The sequence below is a fragment of the Tachysurus vachellii genome, chromosome 16, assembly GCF_030014155.1.
Source record: "Tachysurus vachellii isolate PV-2020 chromosome 16, HZAU_Pvac_v1, whole genome shotgun sequence".
NCBI classification, from domain to species: domain Eukaryota; kingdom Metazoa; phylum Chordata; class Actinopteri; order Siluriformes; family Bagridae; genus Tachysurus; species Tachysurus vachellii.
The window spans coordinates 19,113,183-19,135,682 of NC_083475.1; the positions used below are offsets into that span (position 1 = coordinate 19,113,183).

Consider the following 22,500-nt stretch of genomic DNA (forward strand, 5'->3'; position numbering starts at 1 on the left):
TACACGACAGCATGATCACCAGCTTACATAAGCATTATAAAGTCCTCCGTAGTCTTCTGCTATAATGCATTATAACACAAGCTTCAGTATGCCATCTGTTTCGCAAGCCATAATGCATTATAACATTCACCTCAATGGATTCTCAAAATGTTACTCCACTCCATACTTTTTAATGAAAAATAGATATTTTAACACAGAATAAAGCCTCACGACAGGTCATTACAGGTTATAACTACAGGTTAAAGTGCAAGACTTAAGCCCCCGTGTTAAGCATGTAATTATAGCTATATGGCAAACATTATTAGGTGATGTTATGAAAGTGTTAGCTGCTTATGATCCATTTCTAATGCATTATGAACGCAGACATCATAGAAGGTTTGAGCAAATGTTGTTATTATGTCATGTAAACAAATATAGTTTAGTTAGAATCGGGGGCATTACGTTATGTAACCCGACATTAGGTCCCATTTAAGGTATAACGCATAATGAATACAGGAAGAGTTATTAAGAGCGTTATGAGATGTAACGATGTCACTGTCTCCAGGGCTTCGATTTGACTTTTTTTTGCACACATCACCTTTAATACCATCAAGGAACAGGTGGCAAATCTGCCTAAGCCTCTTTATGCAGCTGGATTACAGCCTACGCTGCTCCAATGACCTGTAATTTCATTTAATGTTGTCAACTCTAAGGACATGTGACGAAGATCTAGAGGAATCTAATCCACTTACTGTACGTGAAGCAAAAGGATGTGACGCTGTAAAAAAAAAAAAAAAAACCCAAAGGGAGCGAGGATGGGATAAAGAGGGAAGAGAGAAAATAAAAAGGAAATGAAATCAGAAAGCTTAGATTACGAGTAGAAAAAATCCTATTTTGCTTGAGAAAGGACCGGGAATAAGCTAAACATAATAATAATAAAAAAACAACCTTGTTCATTGACAATCTCAGCAGTTATTCTGCTGCGTCCTACATTCCTGACAGCTTATCTTTTCACTACTACAAGACCAAAATACATATTTCCCACTTTCCACATTAAGGCTTCTGACAAACGGCGTCCCGTGTGATGACTGACATCATCATTACTCGACGGGGAGCCGGTGTGACTATTTGCTTCCACTTTAAAGATACTTTTAAAAAAAAAAGAGCATGCTAATCAGAGCTGAACAGGCGGATGTGGAAAAAAGTGACCTGGTGGCAATTTTTCAATTTCTCTTCAATTATATGGTTTAAATACATACAAAGAAGTAAAAAAAAAAGAAATACAGAGAGAGAGAGAGAGAGAGAGAGAGAGAGTAAGAAAGCGAGAGACATACACGGTAAGGGAAGGATTAAACAGGTAGGGGGCGAATAAACGTGTGGAAAGACTTAAGCGAGCGATATTAACCCTCTACGCTTCTTTATTTAGGACAGAATACGTAGCGCTGGAGGAGGACTGAAGGTGTTTAGTGGAGGAGTGAAAAAGAAAACAGTCAATTATAGCACTGTCATACCAATCATTTTTTTTCCAACGGAGAAAACTGGTGGCATAATAAACTTGTTATTAAACAAAAAACAATCCATCTGAGCGATGAGACGCGGCCCACACGCTGGGCAGGGAATCAGACGGGCGCTGGTGATTTGTCTGGCATTCGGAGAAATGTATGTGTTGGATTTGAGTGAGTTTCTCAGAGGTGCTTATTGGCACACGGAACATGAGAATGACAGATGATGGAGCCACACACACACACACACACACACACACACACACACATACACACACTCTCTCTCTCTCTCCCTCTCCCTTTCTCTCACACACACACACATACACACACACACACACACTCTCTCTCTCGCTCCCTTTCTCTCTCTCACACACACACACTCTCTCTCTCTCTCTCTCTCTCTCTCTCTCCCTTTCTCTCTCACACACACACACACACATACACATACACACTCTCTCTCGCTCTCCCTTTCTCTCTCTCACACACACACACACACACACACACACACACACACATATTCGCGCTCTCTCTCTCTCTCTCTCTCACTATCTCACACACACACACACACACTCTCTCTCTCTCTCTCTCTCTCTTTCTCTCTCTCTCCCTTTCTCACACACACACACACACACACTCTCTCTCTTTCTCTCTCTCTCTCTCTCTCTCTCTCTCTCTCTCTCCCCCTTTCTCACACACACACATTTCCATGTACATACAGTATGAAGAAATTTGTCACAGCAAACAAGAAAAAACCTCCTCCTCCTCCTCCTGTTTCCTGCACACTATCGATCTTATCAAGTGTTTAAAAATAAAAAGGATTTCTAGCTAATTATCTCGCATCTATTCCATTTAGTACAAGCTTGGGAAATGAGTTAAAGATTTACATTAAATGGCAGAAAGACTCTGAAATCTAATATCTGTAACGTTTCTCAGTATGGAAACTATTACAATATGTGCTGGGGATCAAATTCTATAAATTCTCTTCGATTATAGAATTATTTCAGTATAATAAGAAGGATCGGGGGGAAAAGCTATTACACACCCACATGGAGCCATTAACCTTCCTCCAGATAGCAAAAATTATGATCAGGAGAAATTCTGTATCTCTTTCATTCTGATTAAACAACATCACTGTCCTGTTTGCCCTTTTGTGTATTTATACTCGTCTACTTTTCCTTTCCCTACCAAGGGTATTAAAAAAAAGAGTAGAGTAAATAATCCAGCTCATGTGCGTGCTCGGTGACGATAAAGACGAGAATATCAGAAAATATCAGCGCCGATCAGAGATCGAATCTAAAGGCTTATTGTTGCTGTGACACAAATCCTTCCTGCTAAGTACTCTTATTTTGAAATTCTGGTTTTTGCTTGACTTAAAGGTTCTGTTTCTTCCTTTGATTCAAATTCTCACTCATTACTCAGTGGATTTAACATACTGTGTATGTTTTTCCTGTCGTTTTCCTGTTTCCTGCTTGACTATTTATCAGTCAATGTTATTTGCTATTCAACATTTTCTCTGGACTTTCTTTCAGTCCCTCCAGGTTTTTTTTTTTTTTTTTTTGTGAATGTTGTGGGTAAAAAAAGTTTGATTTTGCGGCTTTTTTTTTATTTTTTTTATTTTAAATTTCATTTTTTAAACTTTTAAATGTTTTTCCTGTTTTTTTTCTCTGTTTCCTGTTTGACTATTTATCAATGAATATAATTTCTAAATTATTTGCTATTAAACATTTTCTCTGGACTTTCTCTCAGTCCCTCCAGGTTATTTATTTATTTATTTATTTATTTATTTATTTATTATATTTATACACACACATGCACACACACATACACACACACACAGGCGCACCCACACCCCCCCCCCCCCCCCCCCCCGATGCAGTTACTTGAATCGGTGAAGCTGTGAGCACGTGATTCTGCTTTTAAAGACACACACAGTAACGACTTTCTATAACAGCTGTAGTCATGTTCTGATTGGCTGCATGAATCTACAGTCGGTTCGTACCGGTTCCGGTTCCACCGGTTTATACGATTCTAGAAAATTCCATAATAAACCATCTCTGAATATTTGTTAACAACAGAAAAATTCAGAAAAAAAAACCATATATTGATGTTTTGATGATCATCAACAGAACGCTTAGCTCCTCTAGCTCGTTTCAATCTCTCTGAAATGAGCAGAAACGATGAAAATCTGTGATTTATAAAAAATGCAGAATGCCAAAGCTGGAAATTTCTCAACAATCCGAATTTCTCCCTCGCTGATTTATTGCTGTTTTGTCAGTATGATGAAATGATAAGTGAAAAGAGAAAAAATGTGGAAGTGGGGAAAAAAAAAAACATCTTTCATTGCTGAAGAGAAAAGCTCACCTTGGTAGCCAGAAGCCTGGTCAGGTAAATCTCAGAGACCATCTTGCTCCCACGGTCACCCTCCTTCTGGTCTCCGTGCTCGTGGTTCTTCACCAGGTGCCAGACTTTCACTCCGCTCTCTAGGTCAGGAGTGATCATGGGTGTACGAGAGCGCAGGCTGTCTGGGCTGCCTGTGTATTTAATCATGTTTTCTGGAGGAAAAAGAAAAGTAAGATGAAAAAAAAAAGATCCCAGGTGGCAAGAAAGAAAGGGTTATTTATTTATTTATTTATTTATTTATATATTGATATTTTTTTTAAACTGGGGAGCTTGGTGGTTCGAATCCAGACACACACCAGGGTTGAAGATTGGATATGAATGTTTTAGAACGTACGGCTACTTAATTTTTCATCATGTCTTCTCTGCTCGCCCTGGCGGACGACCAATAGAACAGGTGTCGTGGCAGATGAAATTTTTATGGCTCCACCAGCGGCAGGGGTGAGCATGACATTTAAACAAAAAAAAGGCAGGGAGCTAAGGGAATGTTTACGCAGCGTGAAAAGAACTGATCAGCAAAAACGCCTGATCTGGTAAAGAAAAAAAAAGTAACACACACACACACACACACACGGAGCTTTCACCATGTTAGATACAGCAGAAATCAATTTCTCAAGAGAGAATGATTCTGCTGAGAGACAGCAAAACTGTTCCTGACCAGCGGAGGGAAAAGAGAAAGAATCCGAGAAAGAAAGAAAGAAAGAAAGAAAGAAAAGAAAGACGGAGGACAATCAGGACACGCGGAAAAGAAGGAGAAGACGCGTATGTAATTAAAACGAAGGGGTTAATACTGACACTTATGTAACGGGATTAAAAAAAAGACCATCAGTTCTATATTGTTGTCATGTTTTTAATCCAGGAAGTTATTGGCATCATTTTCCTGGCGAGCATTTTGAAGGTCTGGCGTGAGAAGATGTCTTGTGTACTGTAGTTGAATTACAGTGATGCATTGTGGGTAAATTATCGATACCCTCACTTCTAATTCTCCACAGTTTGCTAATGCTAAGAACAGAAGATCTGCATGTCCTTTAAAAATGTTCATTTGTCAGATAAATAAAAAATTAAAGGACTCCATTAAGATTGGGTTGTCCCTGAAACAAGACCGCTCTGCAGGGAAGGCAGCATCATTTGCTCATGTCTTTTTTTTTTCTTGGTTTTGTGTCTTTTGTCCTCCGTTAGTTCAAAGAGCATCTCCTGTTCATCTCATTTAAAAAAAAAAAAAGCTCCTTTCTTTTGAAATTAATTTAAAAAAGGTACTAAAAAGATGTGCAGCATCCACTCCCTCTCTTTCCCTTCTCACCTCCCGGAACATCTCTGCCACACATGCAGCCTCTCTGCCTTCATTTAGGGCTAATTTGGAGCCGGGGGTGAAAGACTATGGAGATGAGATGTTGTTAATGCTCTATTTGATGTGTGTTGCAGAGTGCTCGCTCTGCCCCGGCCCTTTGATCTTCTACTTTATCGGATCCAATAGCACGCTGGACGATACGAGTCGGACGGCTACGTCTCAGGAGGGAAGTCAAGTGCAAACAGACTCATTTTTCCCTCTTGTCCGCTTTTGTGTGACGGCGACCCTCTTCATGTAAAGCTCTCTCGGGTTCTTGCTTGTCTGGCTAGTTATCGATGAGAGACGCTTCTCAGTTCACTCAGTCTGCTCTAAACTTTCTATGGAATTGTTCCCTTTTTAAAAAAAATCCTCATGTTGTCAGAAACATGCGTCCACTGGCAGACGTACAAATAACACAAATTGACACAAATTATGCGCAGGATGCATACCGTATTTGCTAGCGGATGTCCTGGAGACGGTGGAGTTGTTGACGGAGTTGTAGGCTGTGACCTGCTTTGGTACGATGGCCACCAGCGCGTTATCCGACACCTGCGGAAATTTAAGGAAGTTATTGTTTATTACAGAACAAGCAGTAGCACATAATAGACTATTTAATCACATACAAACATTATAACCATGCTATCGACTTCCTATGACAGCACGTCCCCACGTATTTTATTGCTCTTATATTACACCAATTTGCCGGTTTAATACGTAACATCAAAAGAAGCTCCTGTTATTGTTTATCGAACCTGTGACGAAAAACGAAAGTCTCCTTCCATTGTAACATCAATGCTATCGAATCCCCTTAGAGAAAACTTCACCACATCAACAAAGACACGTTTTTATAAACCCTTTTTTTTTTTTTTATTATCATTAGTCTTAGATTATCTGCAGCATTTGCTGTGCATATCCCTGTGCATGAGTTGTTGCTATAGAAACGATAACGCATGGATACAAACCTGTGATTTGATTTGATTGAAAATGAAGCAAAATGAAACTTTTGACCAATCAGATTTAAGAAGTGTAATATAATATAATATAATATAATATAATATAATATAATATAATATAATATAATATAATATTCATTCGTTCATCTTCTACCGCTTATCCGAACTACCTCGGGTCACGGGGAGCCTGTGCCTATCTCAGGTGTCATCGGGCATCAAGGCAGGATACACCCTGGATGGAGTGCCAACCCATCGCAGGGCACACACACACACTCTCATTCACTCACACAATCACACACTACGGACAATTTTCCAGAGATGCCAATCAACCTACCATGCATGTCTTTGGACCGGGGGAGGAAACCGGAGTACCCGGAGGAAACCCCCGAGGCACGGGGAGAACATACAAACTCCACACACACAAGGTGGAGGCGGGAATCGAACCCCCAACCCTGGAGGTGTGAGGCGAACGTGCTAACCACTAAGCCACCGTGCCCCCTTATAATATAATATAATATAATATAAGTAGGTAAGTTAAATTCTAAGCTATGTTATCAAACCTTTCTTAGAACGTTGTTATTTTAAGAATATAAAATTGCCTTTGTGAAAATGTATGTGAGATAACCAGTCAGGCAACAAAGGTTTATGAAACCGCCTCGACCAAGCAGACAAATGGATTCAATCAGCACTCAGTCGAGGGAATTTTCCATTCCGATGAGTTTTCCCTGCATCAGCACACTCTGGCAACCCGACGTCTGACGCCCTTACAGGGTTAATTAAGGTGATTACATGAGTGCTGGGCTTGGGAGACAATTACCGCATTATTTTATCTACCCGGAATCTAACCAGAGAGTTCTAACTGCTGTTCATTGCACAGATAATGTGAAATATAAGAAATGTGTCCGGAGAGAAAGGAGTGCGGATCGAACCACAGACGGGACAGAGCATGATGGGAAAGGAATACCCACTTGTCTTGATAATAGTGAAGCAATTACAGGCATTAAGTTCATCAGTAGGTTCATCTTATGCTATTATAAAAATCAAAAATCTTTCTTTCTTTCTTTCTTTTTCTTAATATCGCACATTGAGTCAGTCTGAGTGCGTGAACTGGCACTTTGGTGAGATTCTCGATTGCTGATAGCATTCAGACTGCTCAGATATAGAAAATGTCAGCAAGAGCTTATATAACACAGTGAGATGTTTCCCGACAGGAAATCAAAGAATTAATGTCAGCGCCTTGGACAGGGCAGGATGTGTCTGACTGGTGAGAGACAGAATTAGAGCTGAAGACACCCTGCTATTCTTATTCCTATTCATAAGGAAAAATCAGAACAGGATTCGTGCTGAGTGAGGCTGCAGAGCGGCGTATAATGTAGTATCTGAGCCCATAGAGAATGGTGACAGTAACAGAGAATGGATGAGTGAAGACAAAAAGAATAAATGATCGAATGAATGAGAGTGTAAGTGGTGAGAACAAGCAATGTGGAATAAATGAATGAATGAATGAATGCATGAATGGATAAATAAATAAAACAATAAAATATATAAATTGTGGTTTATAATGTACTATGCTTTATGAATGAATTGACTGAATGAATAAATGAAAATGACATAGTGGCTTATATTGTAGTATGCTTTATAAAGATCATCTGAGTGATTGAATGAATGAATGAAAATGGAATAGTTGTTTATAAAGTAGTATGCTTTATAAAGATCATCTGAGTGAGTGAATGAATGAATGAATGAATAAATAAAAATGGAATATTGGGTTATTACTGTATGCTATATAAAGTTTATATAAATGAGTGAATGAATGAATGAATGAATGAACAGTGGTTTATATAGTAGTATGCTTTATGTAGTTCACATAAATGAATGAATGAATAAACAAATGAAAATAGAATAGTGGTTTATATAGCAGTATGCTTTATAAAGTTCATCTGAGTGAATGAATGAATGAATGAATGAATGAATGAAAATGAAAATGGAATATTGGGTTATTACAGCATGCTTTATAGAGTTCATATAAATGAATGAATGAATAAATGAACAGTGGTTTATATAGTAGTATGCTTTATAGAGTTCATATAAATGAATGAATGAATGAATGAATGAATGAATGAATGAATGAATTAATGCAAATGGAATATTGGTTTATATAGTAGTATGCTTTATAGAGTTCATATAAATGAATGAATGAATGAATGAATGAATGAAGTCCATGGTGAAATAAATGAACAAATGAGTGAAAGTAATAGTGTAGGAGTATCTGCAGAGTGTTAAAGTATTGCGGGAGAAATGATGAAAGAACGATTGATTGAAAGAGTAGTGGATGTTGTAGTAGGAGAAATGAGAGCTGTGCTAGCAGTAAAAGTCTTTGGAAGTCAATTGTGTGTGTGTGTGTGTGTGTGTGTGAGTGTGCGTGAGTGTGTGTGTGTGTATGTGTGTGTGTGTGAAGGATAAAACACTCTCCTCACCTGAAAATAAATTAACTTCTGTCTTCATTATCTCATCTCCGATTCCAATCACCTCCTAATCCAGCCTCCAGTCCACCACCCGCATACCCACATACCGCCCATGTGACATTTAATTTGAGATCGTCGCAGACCTCTATCGTTCTATCTCTCTCGCTCTCTCTCTTTTTCTCACTCTCTCTCTCACTTCTGGAAAGCTTATTTGAGGGGCGTCAGGCTAGCCTAGTAAATTATTTACACGGTAATGAAGCATGTGCCTGTCACCTGTCCTCCAGACAGACAGATTAAAAAACAGGATGTGTCGATGATATGATACAAACAGTGTGTGTGCTTGTGTGTGTGTGTGTGAGATAGGCAGCTGACTGGCACATCAGATGGATCTTCAGGACATGGATGTTGTCTTTCCATGTCTCCCCAATTCCCCCCTATGCACTATTTATAGGACCTGTCAATCAAACTCAGGTGTTGTTGAGTCTGATCCTGTGACCAGGAAGTGATCTGGCTGTTCGGTCCATTACAAGGACAGTGAGGTGAACAGGGTCAAGGTTGTTAATGGGAAAACATCAGATCGAAACACTATGCATGTTAAATGAACTGATTTGCTCTGTTCTCTTATCTCTTCAGCGGCCTAAATTGGACAAATGACATCTACGGAAGAAAAGCACATGAGAAGGAAAGCAAGCATCAAATCCATCAGTGTGATAATGGATTGTGATTATACGGGAACGGCAGAAAAAGAGCGAAGGGAAAAGATAAGCTATCAGCATTTCATGGTGTCCTTGTACCAAAAGGAAATGGAAGACTGAATCTTGGTAGATGCTGATTTACATCCTGAAAGCTTTCTTCTTATTGTTTTAACATTCATTTATCTGAAAATGTTTAAAAAACTAAATGGAAGGATGGAATAAAATGCGTGGGGGTGCGCTGATATAGAAAAATAATCACCAATACGATGAGGATTTAATCTTAACACCTGATTATTCAGGTGATTGATTCATCCCTGACTGAACCTAAGCCCTGACACTAGAGACTCCTTCCATCAATTTTGTAACCCCATGCATTATAACTGTTTATTCATCATACATGTGAGCTTTTACAATAGAAACAAATACATAGTAAAGATCAAACAATCCCATTTTCAGCTACAACACGTTAAGAGCTGTTATTTTTCATTATTCACACATTAACAATTCAACACCTTCTGACCAATCAGAATCAAGAATTCAACAGTGCTGTGCTACAAACTGTAAAATCAGCTGCCTACACCCACTGAGAATTAATACCACAATACTGCCCAGAATCAATACCACAATACTGCAAAGAATTAATACCACCACAATACTGCAAAGAATGAATACCACAATGCTACAGAGAATCATTACCACAATACTGCACAGAATCAATACCACCACAATACTGCATAGAATCAATACCACAATACTGCACAGAATCAATACCACCACAATACTGCAGAGAATCAATACTACAATACTGCACAGAATCAATACCACCACAATACTCCAGAGAATCAATACTACAATACTGCACAGAATCAATACCACCACAATACTGCAGAGAATCAATACTACAATACTACTGAGAATTAATACCACAATACTACTGAGAATTAATACAACAATACTACTGAGAATTAATACCACAATACTACTGAGAATTAATACCACAATACTACTGAGAATTGATACCACAATACTACTGAGAATTAATACCACAATACTACTGAGAATCAATACCACAATACTGCACAGAATCAATACCACAATACTGCACAGAATCAATACCACAATACTGCACAGAATCAATACCACAATACTGCACAGAATCAATACCACAATACTGCACAGAATCAATACCACACTACTGCACAGAATCAGTACAACAATACTGCACAGAATCAATACTACAATACTGCACAGAATCAATACCACCACAATACTCCAGAGAATCAATACCACAATACTACTGAGAATCAATACCTCAATACCACTGAGAATCAATGCCACTGTACTAACGGTAATCAATAAAACAAAACTACTGAGAATCAATACCACAATACAAATGATAATCAATACCATAATACTGCACAGAGAATCAATACCATGTTGATATTAGGGCATGGTTCTTTAAACAGAAACCACACACACACACACACACACACACACACACACACACACACACACACACACACACACACACACACACACTCCCCATACATGTCATTCTTGGTGATTTCTTAAGTGGAAACATGATTGCGTTGTCACGGTTATGGGCAATTTTAGTCACTATGAAGTATATATTTTCCACTCTTTGTAATCAACAGCCAGGGGGCTGCCAGCCATTGTCAGGCTTTTAAAGAAAGAAAAATATAAAGAGAAAGATAGAGAGATAGAGAGAAAGAGACAGAGAAGAGAGAGAGAGAGAGAGAGAGATGTTGTAGCAACCTTATCCAATTTTTGTGAACCTTAATGCTCATTGGTCACTACATATACACTATTTACTGTGTATAAGTGGAGCTGATCAAATGAAAAGGAAATTCTGCCTATTGTGTTATACGTCTCTATGTGACTTTTTAAACCAACTCAAAAATCACCCAAGAGCTTTATCCAGCTAGTGCAATCTTGCACAATTTCTGCATTGAATTTAATGGGGTTGCTCTCAGCACTGATATTACTGACTGTTCTCATCTGCTATTCCTCATCATATCTTGTAAGCTCTTTATACTTACACTGTTATAGCTATCCGAAAGATTCGAGAGATCCGTGTCGGCCGCCATGCTGCATAACAAAGCTGGTTCTATTTAAAGTCGTACCTGGTAATGAGACAGCATGTTGAGCCTCTTCCAGTCACTCTCGATCTTTGTGGTCATGTCCTCGTCCTGAAGGATGATCCGAACTCCTCTGCCCTGACGCCACTCTGTGGAAAAAACAAGAGAAAACATATATGTTGATGAAGAAGCTGCAAATTTCTCAATCACATGGACTCTCCTGTATTCCTGAGTTTATGTGAACAATAAAAGTCTGTGGAGTCAAAGGCAAAAAAAGAAAGCTTTCTATTGTAGAAGGAAAAGATTTAATGATCAGACTTTTCAGTGTGATTCACACCAAGAGAGAGAGAACGAGGTCAAGAGACAGTGAGAGGAGAACAAGTGCGAAAGAACGAACGAAGCGGAAGGAACCAGGCAAAGCTGGCGAGGGAAAGAAATAGGAAGGTGGAAGACAGGTAAATTAATCTCGCTTTCTGCTCTTTCGGCCGTCGCGGCTGCCGGATCGATGGGAGTGATTAGGTCTGGTACAGAAAGCCACTTCCTTTTTCATCTTCAGCAGCCAGAATCCGAACGGTCCTAATCGACTCGCGCTAAGCCTCCTGCCAAGCTCTTATTGCACTTCCACAGCAATTCCACAGCGTCTGCTCCAGCTGGCCCCTGGGAGCCCTTCAGAAGGCAAGGCCCATGTCTGTGCAGCTTCAGATCTGAAGTGATGTTCTGATGAGCACAAAAACGCAGCCCTGGATGAACTAAATATGTCCTTCTGCAGCCACAAGAGACCAAGATGGGTCATCGTTTCCGTCTTTTTGATTTGAATCACGCCGCAAATGAACGTGTGATTGGGCTACAGATTGGAGAGAGAGAGAGAGAGAGAGAGAGAGAGAGAGAGAGAGAGAGAGAGAGAGAAAGAGAGAGAGAGAAATCCCTCTTCACTGTTGCTATCTCCGGCTCTGCTTGTGGCTCGATAAACAAAACAGTAATCACACTGAGAGATGATGAAACATGTCTCTGGGTGATGAGGAGAAGCTTTGCATTCCAAATCATCAGAAAAGAGGGAAAGAGAGAGAGCGAGAGAGAGAGAGAGGGAGAGAGAGAGAGAGAGAGAGAGTGAGAGAGAGAGAGAGAAAGAGAGAGAAAATTCCCTTTGTTTTATTCCACACAGTACTGTACATTTCTCTATAAATATGTAAATGAGCAGCTCCAGAGAGGACAAAATAAACTAATAGGACAGTGAGCAAGGATTAAAATAAAGAAAAACAGAGCAACAAAGAAAGAAAGAAAGAAAGAAAAGAATTTGCTCGGAGATCATCCTGACTACCAAAACACACCCTGGTTGTTCTCACGACGAGAGGAAGGAAGAAAAGAATAAGAACCGACAGCCTTAGAAAGTCTCTTTAGGTTTTCGTGTTCAAAGCTGAGTCACACATCCAGAGTGACAATTTAATTCACAACTCAGTCTTCTGAAGCTGCTTCAGAGTTCACACACCTTCAAGATTCAAGATTTTATTCATCACATGCACAGATATATACAGTACTCATGCAGCAAGGGAATGACATCCTGGCCTGGTCCTCTTTACACTGTGCATAGACATAACTACATAAAAAATGACTATAAAGTGTAAAGCTTCTAAAGTGAATTTGAGTGAAGTGTTTTAAACAAATAAATGTATTAAATTATCCACATCGCCGATGTTTCATTTCCGTTACTATGCTATTGGTCTATTTATTCAAACACAAAATGACACAGCGGATCTATATCTGTTTCACATTGTTTTCAGCTGTACAATTTTGCAGTATGTTTTAACCTTTTGTTAGTTTTAGGGGATATAAAGCTTTGTAGTATTTTGTAAAGTTTTTCAGTATTTTGTAACGTTTTATAGTATTTTGTAAAGATTTGTAGTATTTTGTAAAGATTTGTAGTATTTTGTAAAGTTTTTCAGTATTTTGTAAAGATTTGCAGTATTTTGTAAAGATTTGCAGTATTTTGTAAAGTTTTGTAGTATTTTGTAAAGATTTGCAGTATTTTGTAAAGATTTGCAGTATTTTGTAAAGTTTTGTAGTATTTTGTAAAGATTTGTAGTATTTTGTAAAGATTTGCAGTATTTTGTAAATTTTTGCAGTATTTTGTAAAGATTTGTAGTATTTTGTAAAGTTTTGTAGTATTTTGTAAAGATTTGCAGTAGTTTGTAACGTTGTGTAGTATTTTGTAAAGTTTTACAGTATTTTGTAAAGTTCTGTAGTATTTTGTAACATTTTGTAGTATGATGTAAAGTTTGTAGCACGATTTTGCAATATGTTGTGACCTTTTCAGTATTTGATAAAGTTTTTCAGTATTTTGCAGTATTTTGTAAAGATTTGCAGTATTTTGTAAAGATTTGCAGTATTTTGTAAATTTTTGCAGTATTTTGTAAAGATTTGCAGAATTTTGTAAAGTTTTGTAGTATTTTGTAAAGATTTGCAGTATTTTGTAACGTTTTGTAGTATTTTGTAAAGATTTGCAATATTTTGTAAAGTTTTGCAGATATAAAGTTTTACAGTATTTTGTAAAGTTCTGTAGTATTTTGTAACATTTTGTAGTATGATGTAAAGTTTGTAGCACGATTTTGCAATATGTTGTGACCTTTTCAGTATTTGATAAAGGTTTTTCAGTATTTTGAAGATTTGCAATATTTTGTAAAGTTTTGCAGATATAAAGTTTTACAGTATTTTGTAAAGTTCTGTAGTATTTTGTAACATTTTGTAGTATGATGTAAAGTTTGTAGCACGATTTTGCAATATGTTGTGACCTTTTCAGTATTTGATAAAGTTTTTCAGTATTTTGAAGTATTTTGTATATTTTTGCAGTATTTTGTATGGTGTAAAGTTTGTAGCATGCTTTTGCAATATGTTGTAACTTTTTCAGTATTTTATAACGTTTTTCAGTATTTTGTAAAATGTTGTAGTATGTTGTTAGTTTTCTGTAGCATGATGCAATGTTTTTACAGTATAACAGTTTATAGTATGCTATAAGGTTTTGCAGTATTTGTTGAGTTCTGTAGTATGTTTTAACTCTTGCAGTATTTTGTTAAATTTTATATCATGTAAAGTTTGGCAGTATTTTGTAAAGTTATGTAGTATGTTGTAAATTTTGGCAGTATTTTATATAATTTCCAGTATGCTGTTAAGTTTCTAGCATGCTTTTGCAGTAATATGTAAAGTTTTGCAGTATTTTGAGTAAGTGCCATCTCCATTACAAGAGATTCAAGACTTTTACCTTTAGCGCATTCTTCAAGTGTGATATCTACTGGATCAAGTGCTATTTTATTATCAACGGCTCATGGACCTTAAATAAACGCTCAAATACGGTATACGCTCACGTCACGAACGTTTCATGCAAGAAGAGCTCCGATGCTTCAACAAGCCAAAATAAACCTCATAATCTGAATTTATTTTTACATCTGAGCACCAGAGCAAAGCCTGAAACATTTCTTTCCTTCTTGTTATTGAAGCATCTACTCTCAAAACCCCGGCATTACTCCACAGTGGAATATAAATATAGCATTACAGCAAAACAAATGGCAAAAAAAAAGGTGCCATAAGTGGCAAGGCTGATATATTACTCCTTATAAAAACTTACCACTTACATGCAACACAGCTCAGGGAGATAGACGAGCTCTGCCGAGCTGTGATGGACTGGCCTGATTGTAAATTGTGCCACCAGTGGATGGAAAAATGGACTCGTGCAGATCGGCGTGCTTTTTATTTTTTTATTTTTATTTCTGCTAACTACATCTCTTTTTCTGTGCTGTAAATCATGTAAAAATAAGTTCGACTACATATTTGTGCACGAGGAAACTGCAGATTTGTTTAAAAAACAAACAAAAAGAAAAAGCCCATGAGAGACCGAGCAAGGCTTTCTCTCTCTCTCTCTCTCTCTCTCTCTCTCTCTCTCTCTGTCTCTCTCTCTTTCTCTTGTCTTGTCGTCATCAGTCCCTCATTGATTTCTGCTGAGTGCAATAAGAATCTTACAGGAATAAACAACAACAACCGACACTGAAATCGCAGGTCATGCAGTCCATTAATATAGTCCTCATATTCTGTTCTGTCTATTTTATGTTTATTCTCCTGCATAGAAAGTGAAAAACTCTTGCTCCTGATGTAGTATTAGCACAACCCAAATATTAAATTACTATTATTAATGTATAATATAATATATTACTAGACATTTGTTAAAACAAAACATTTCCAGCTTTAAGTTTTCATATCCTTTTAACAAGCAGTTTTTCTTTGTTTGTTTTTTTTTTTGTTTGTTTTTTTTAGAAATAAATGCTTTAAATGAACAAAATATTTTTTGGCATTTCAAGTTAATAGAAACCAGAAACGAGACCATTTCAAGTTAATAGAAATGTTAAGAAATAGGTTTATAGTGAACTTATATTCAATTTCCATTCCTATTTATCTCCTATTTATCCTATTAAGTGCACTTTCATATATATTTCATCATGACACATACTGTAGTTGCTGCATCAGTTCACTACCAGTGGTGGCTTGAGTGGTTCAGACTCTGTTGAGGGTTCAAGCCCCAGCACTGATAAGCTGCCACTATTGGGCCCTTGAGCAAGGCCCTTAACCCTCTCTGCTCCAGGGGCTCTATATGATAGCACCTCCTGTCATGTGGCCATAATAAATTATTCTATCTATCTATCTATCTATCTATCTATCTATCTATCTATCTATCTATCTATCTATCTATCTAATTATCTGTCTGTCTGTCATGTGGTTATAATAAATTCTATCTATCTATCTATCTATCTATCTATCTATCTATCTATCTATCTATCTATCTATCTATCTGTCTGTCTGTCTGTCTGTCTGTCTGTCTGTCTGTCTGTCTGTCTGTCATGTGGTTATAATAAATTCTATCTATCTATCTATCTATCTATCTATCTATCTATCTATCTATCTATCTATCTATCTATCTATCTATCAGTCTGTCTGTCTGTCTGTCTGTCTGTCTGTCTGTCTGTCTGTCATGTGGTGATAATAAATTCTTCTATCTATCTATCTATCTATCTATCTATCTATCTATCTATCTATCTATCTATCTATCTATCTATCATTTGGTGATAGTAAAGGCTTCTATCTATCTATCTATCTATCTATCTATCTATCTATCTATCTATCTATCTATCTAATTGTCTGTCTGTCTGTCATGTGGTTATAATAAATTCTATCTATCTATCTATCTATCTATCTATCTATCTATCTATCTATCTATCTATCTATCTATCTATCTATCTATCTGTCTGTCTGTCTGTCTGTCTGTCTGTCTGTCTGTCATGTGGTTATAATAAATTCTATCTATCTATCTATCTATCTATCTATCTATCTATCTATCTATCTATCTATCTATCTATCTATCTATCTATCTATCTATCATTTGGTGATAGTAAAGGCTTCTATTTTTCATCTATCTATCTATCTATCTATCTATCTATCTATCTATCTATCTATCTATCTATCTATCTATCATTTGGTGATAGTAAAGGCTTCTATTTTTCATCTATCTATCTATCTATCTATCTATCTATCTATCTATCTATCTATCTATCTATGAATTCAGTTTTATTTATATAGCACTATGAACAACAGACATTATCGCTCGTTAGTAATAAACCCTCATGTGTGTGGAATTCAACCGAAAGAGTGCCTAAGAGTGTCGAATCTTCACTTTAAACACTTCTGAAATCTATACACATTTGTATTTTCAGAATAAAACCAGTACAAAATCATTATTATTATTATTATTATTATTATTATTATTATTATTGTCTTTTTTCTTACCTAGGTCCATGTCTGAGGCTTTCTGGCGGTGGGAATAAGGAACGTTCTTGTAGATGGCATCCAGGATCTTCTCCTTTACTTGGCTGATTGTGTCACAGTTCAGAACTTTCACTTGAATCTCTGGGCTCTTCTCGTTGTCCGGGTGAATGCAGTTCACCACCTAGATGACAAAAATAGATGGCGTTTAAAGGAAGCACAGGGACAAATCATTTCCAAATGAATGGGAAAAAATACTGAATCAAAGGAATTTCACTCCAGGTAGATTAATGTCCATATTCATAGCATTGACCCAGTTAAATAATCATGTCAGAGATAGCTGGTGTGTGTGTGTGTGTGTGTGTGTGAGAGAGATATTACTGTGACAGACAGTGAATGAAGCATCGTGAGGTGTAATTGTAAGAGTGCGAACGTGTAAAAAGGTGTCAGGACACCTCAGAGAGCCGAGACCCTGCTCCGCAATTAACTCGATAATTATCATCCTTTTCCTCGTCATCAGACTCGTCATCCTTCAGGACGACGGCGACGGCGACGTGATGACTATCATCAGCATCAGACCTAATTACGAGGTACGCAGGAAAAGACAATTTCCACGAAGCTGATGCGACTGTAACTTATTATTATGGGATGGGAATGATAATGCTATTGGTTACAGTGTAATGATGAAACGGTCCCTTAAAGGTCATTACAGGTTTGGGGTGTTTAAGGTCAGGTGCTGGCGTCTGGACTCGGTCTGTCCGTGTAGTTATTTAGTGAGAGGTGTAACGTTAATGATACTCAGTCTATAAGTGTCTGTGTTTAATGTGGCAAATATTCGAATCTGGGTTTGGATTTGAACCCAAAGTGGGTGTGGTCTAAATCAGAAATGTTGTGTATGTATGAAAGAAAAAAAATCTTGCACTCCTTATCATGAGGTAGATATCAACCAGATCCACTGAGATACTGACTGGCAAATAAATAAATAAATAAATAAATAAATAAATAAATAAATAGGGGGGGGGGGGGGCACGGTGGCTTAGTGGTTAGCACGTTCACCTCACACCTCCAGGGTTGGGGGTTCGATTCCCGCCTCCACCTTGTGTGTGTGGAGTTTGCATGTTCTCCCCGTGCCTCAGGGGTTTCCTCCGGGTACTCCGGTTTCCTCCCCCGGTCCAAAGACATGCATGGTAGGTTGATTGGCATCTCTGGAAAATTGTCCGTAGTGTTTGATTGCGTGAGTGAATGAGAGTGTGTGTGTCTGTGCCCTGCGATGGGTTGGCACTCCGTCCAGGGTGTATCCTGCCTTGATGCCCGATGACGCCTGAGATAGGCACAGGCTCCCCGTGACCCGAGGTAGTTCGGATAAGCGGTAGAAGATGAATAAATGAATAAATAAATAAATAAATAAATAGTGTGCATCTGATCCTGTTCAATCCAAAATTCAGTCCAAATTCTGGCTTAAACCTTTCCCAAGTCAAGTCCCAACAACACACCTATCTGTCTAGAAGATGTACAGAACCTAACAACACCAGTGACCCCATGATAAGGTGCAGTGTCAAGGGTCATGAGTAGCTGATGCATTTCCTGTCAGCCATGAAGATCAGTCACGCAAAGATCTAGACCTCCCTCGTCGTCTGTCTATGTCCCATCTACCCTTCCACCATCCTCTCTCTCTCTCTCTCTGTTTGACTCTCACCAGTGTCTTGTAGTCGATCTGCTGCCTGATGAGCTTGTCCTCACTGAGAGAGTAGCGCGCCTCCCCTGTGATGGAGTCGATAGGGCCTTTCTCCATCTGCTGCTTGATGGCACAGAAGAGGGAAAACAGCGGCTCGCCGGCACACTCCTAGAAGAGGGAAGGAGAAAAAATAACGGCTCATTTCGGATCTGTTGCATCACCGCCTCGATCCCTTTTGGGAAGACATTTAGGACATTTCCCTGCCTTTTTTTTTTTGCCTCAGCAGTGTAAACTTTCACATCTGGTCTGTTTAAAAAGCAACATGGTAACGATGCAGCACTAATAATTCCCCAAAAAAAGGGTAGTGTACTGTATATAACTATACATGAAAGATAATGGCGTTACATAGTATGTAGCTTTTACTGCACCTTGTTTTATACCCTATGTAGTGAGCATCAGTCTACTACTGTAGGTAAACTAGAAAGTTTCTAGAAGCTCTAAGGAGATGTATTAAATCTTTTATACCCTATCGAGTGAGCATATACAGTTAGTCACTTTATATCCACTTAATCATGTCGTTCTATTAGGCTTAAAGGACACCAAATAATTGTCTTTATTGTGTACACTAAGTAGTGAACATCTCTGGTTAATCACATCAGACTACTAAGAATATAGGGCACTAGATACTGTAAAAATGTTTTATACCCTAAGTAGTGAGCATCTTTGTTTAATTTCATAGGATAGCTAAGAATTTAGGGCACTAGATACTGTATAAATGTTTTATACCCTACATAGTGAACATCTTTGGTAAATTACATAAGACAACTAAGAATTTAGGGCACTAGATACTGTAAAAATGTTTTATACCCTACATAGTGAACATCTTTGGTAAATTACATAAGACAACTAAGAATTTAGGGCACTAGATACTGAAAAAATGTTTTATACCCTATGTAGTGAGCATCTTTGGTTAATCACATCAGGCTACTAAGAATATAGAGCACTAGATACAGTAAAAATGTTTTATACCCTAAGTAGTGAACATCTTTGGTAAATTACATACAGTAAGACAACTAAGAATTTAGGGCACTAGATACTGTAAAAATGTTTTATACCCTAAGTAGTGAGCATCTTTGTTTAATTTCATAAGATAGCTAAGAATATAGAGCACTAGATACTGTAAAAATGTTTAATACCCTAAGTAGTGAACATCTCTGGTTAATCACATCAGTCTACTAAGAATATAGAGCACTAGATACTGTAAAAATGTTTTATACCCTAAGTAGTGAACATCTCTGGTTAATCACATCAGACTAGGAAGGATTTAGAGCACTAGATACGGTAAAATGTTTTATACCCTACGTAGTGAACATCTTTGGTTATTTACATCAGCCTACTAGAAATATAGGGCACAAGAGACCATTGATACATAGGGTACTATGTAATTGTAGTAACTTCCTTATCCCCTATGTAGTGTGCTTATTCGGTTAGTCACTCCATAGCCACCCAATCATATATACGACACTATGGAAGTGCATAAGTTTTGTACCCTACATTAACTGTACTACACCCTATGTAGTGAGTCTCTAGTTATCAAGGGCACTAGATAACAGCATTGTGTGTATCATATGTATTGAGTATAATCATTTCAGTCTGTTTATGCTCACTACATAGTGGATAGTGAAAGTGGCAAAATTCTATTATGCACTACGTAGTGAGCATATAAAGTTAATCATTTCATTCATATAGGGCACTAGGTGACTGTTATATCCTCTGTAGTGAGCGTATGAAGTCTACTAGGCAACCGAGGAGGCTGAAATGATGAAACTGGATGGAAGTATTGCGGTTCTTTCTACATCATGCATGTAATCTCATTTCCTTTAAAAAAAAGAAAAAAGACAGCAGGAACGTCAGTGATAAAAAAAAAAAAGGGATAATATTTTAATGCGTGGGTAAAATTTCAGCATCTGATGGGACTCTTTAATACCTGCTGAAAGCTCTGAATTTCAAAAATGACATATTGCCCCTTTAAAGTGTTTGCTAGCTGTTTAATGATGTGGGAAGGATACAAAGCAGTGGAGAGCTGAGTCGACTGCTGCACTTCACACTCACACACACTGATAACAAGAGGAATGCTGTGGTCAGCAGGAGCAGATTTACACACCTGCTGATTAGCATGAACACACACACACACACACACACACACATGCACCTGCAGTGCGTCTCTGCCAGCGCTCCCGAAAGATCTGGCATTTCTCTGCACATCACTTCTCATTCCAAATGACCTTGAAGCTCTTATTTTCTTCATCTCTTTCCACCTCACATATTCACTCGTGTATCTCGGTGCAGCGTACGAGCGCAAATGATTCTCCTCACCTTTAGGAATTTGTAGAGAAGAAACGTGAACCAGTTCGTCAGCATTTTCTCCGCAACAGACTCCGTCCTGGAGAAGAAGAGGAAGAAGAAGAAGAAGAATACAAACACACAAATACATGATTAGCACATGCTCACAAACAGAGTTATAGCCAGCACTTAGCAAAGACGTCTCAAACTGGGCGTGATTGCTAAAACGTGCCTCGACTCTCTGAGTGAGACAAGCAGCTGCGCTTTCGTTTCCAGACAATCGTTTGTGAGGCTTTAATATGAGCTCCTCAATTAAAAGGCTTTATGCGAACCTGCCAGAATGATGTCTTATGAACCTGTGACAGTGCTGTAATAACACCGGGGCTCATTATGCACAGCGGCGGAGCCATTTAGCGGGAAAACGATCAAATTAGGATGGAAAGAAGGTGCTGCGGGGCTGAACTAGTATTTTCTAATATTTTCAACCTGGAGTGTGAGCACGAGTCCAGCGGCAGCGAGGAATGGGCATGTATATAATAACTGCAATGGGGAAATGTGATACTGTATCTGAAATCTGATGATTGTTTGGTGTGTGTGTGTGGTGTGTGTGTGTGTTTATGTCTTAGTGCAAACCAAATGTCCAGAGAAAGATAGTAATATAGGAAAATATGACTGATTTGCATTTTTTTCTTTGTTTTTATTTTAAGAAAACAAAACAAAACAAAACAAAACAAAACAAAACAAAACAAAACAAAACAAAACAAAACAAAACAAAACAAAACAAAAAAACGAGCATCTGACACATTAGCATGTGGAATTAATTAATTATTACTCTATGGCTGAGGTAAATGTGTGTGTGTGTGTGTGTGTGTTTGTGTGTGTGTGTGTGTGTGTGTTTGTGCGTGTGTTCAATTTCTTGGTGAGGACCAAATATCTCCAGAAAGATAGAAATATGTGACTGATTTGACCTTGTGGATTTTTTTAAGTTTAAAAACTTAGATTTTTAAAGATTTTTTTTGCCTTCTTATGTGTGTGTGTGTGTGTGTGTGTTTCCATAGTGTCTTCGATGAGCTGTGACAGAGCATCAATATTTCAGGATTATGATTTTTATGTCCATACATGAACGTGTGTGTGTGTGTGTGTGTGTGTGTGTGTGTGTGTGTGTGTGATAAAATACCCCCTTCTCCTGTTCTAATCCCGGTAGCCACCTGCAGCTCCCTCACCCATCCTCCCTCTCACAAAACACTTAAGAGCCCAGGACAGTGA

The 22,500-nt window shown here is 37.9% G+C and overlaps 1 protein-coding gene across 1 annotated transcript in view; it reads right to left on the reverse strand.

Moving 5' to 3' along the window:
• The window catches only part of plxna4 (plexin A4), a 328,266-nt gene that overhangs the window by 13,928 nt on the left and 291,838 nt on the right, over nt 1–22,500 (reverse strand). The window contains exons 23-28 of the mRNA XM_060890039.1: nt 21,268–21,334; nt 18,913–19,059; nt 17,241–17,400; nt 11,463–11,566; nt 5,655–5,754; nt 3,843–4,033 (exon numbers count right to left, since the gene is read on the reverse strand). Of these exons, the coding sequence (XP_060746022.1) occupies nt 3,843–4,033; nt 5,655–5,754; nt 11,463–11,566; nt 17,241–17,400; nt 18,913–19,059; nt 21,268–21,334 (769 nt within the window). The remainder of the gene's footprint in view (nt 1–3,842; nt 4,034–5,654; nt 5,755–11,462; nt 11,567–17,240; nt 17,401–18,912; nt 19,060–21,267; nt 21,335–22,500) is intronic.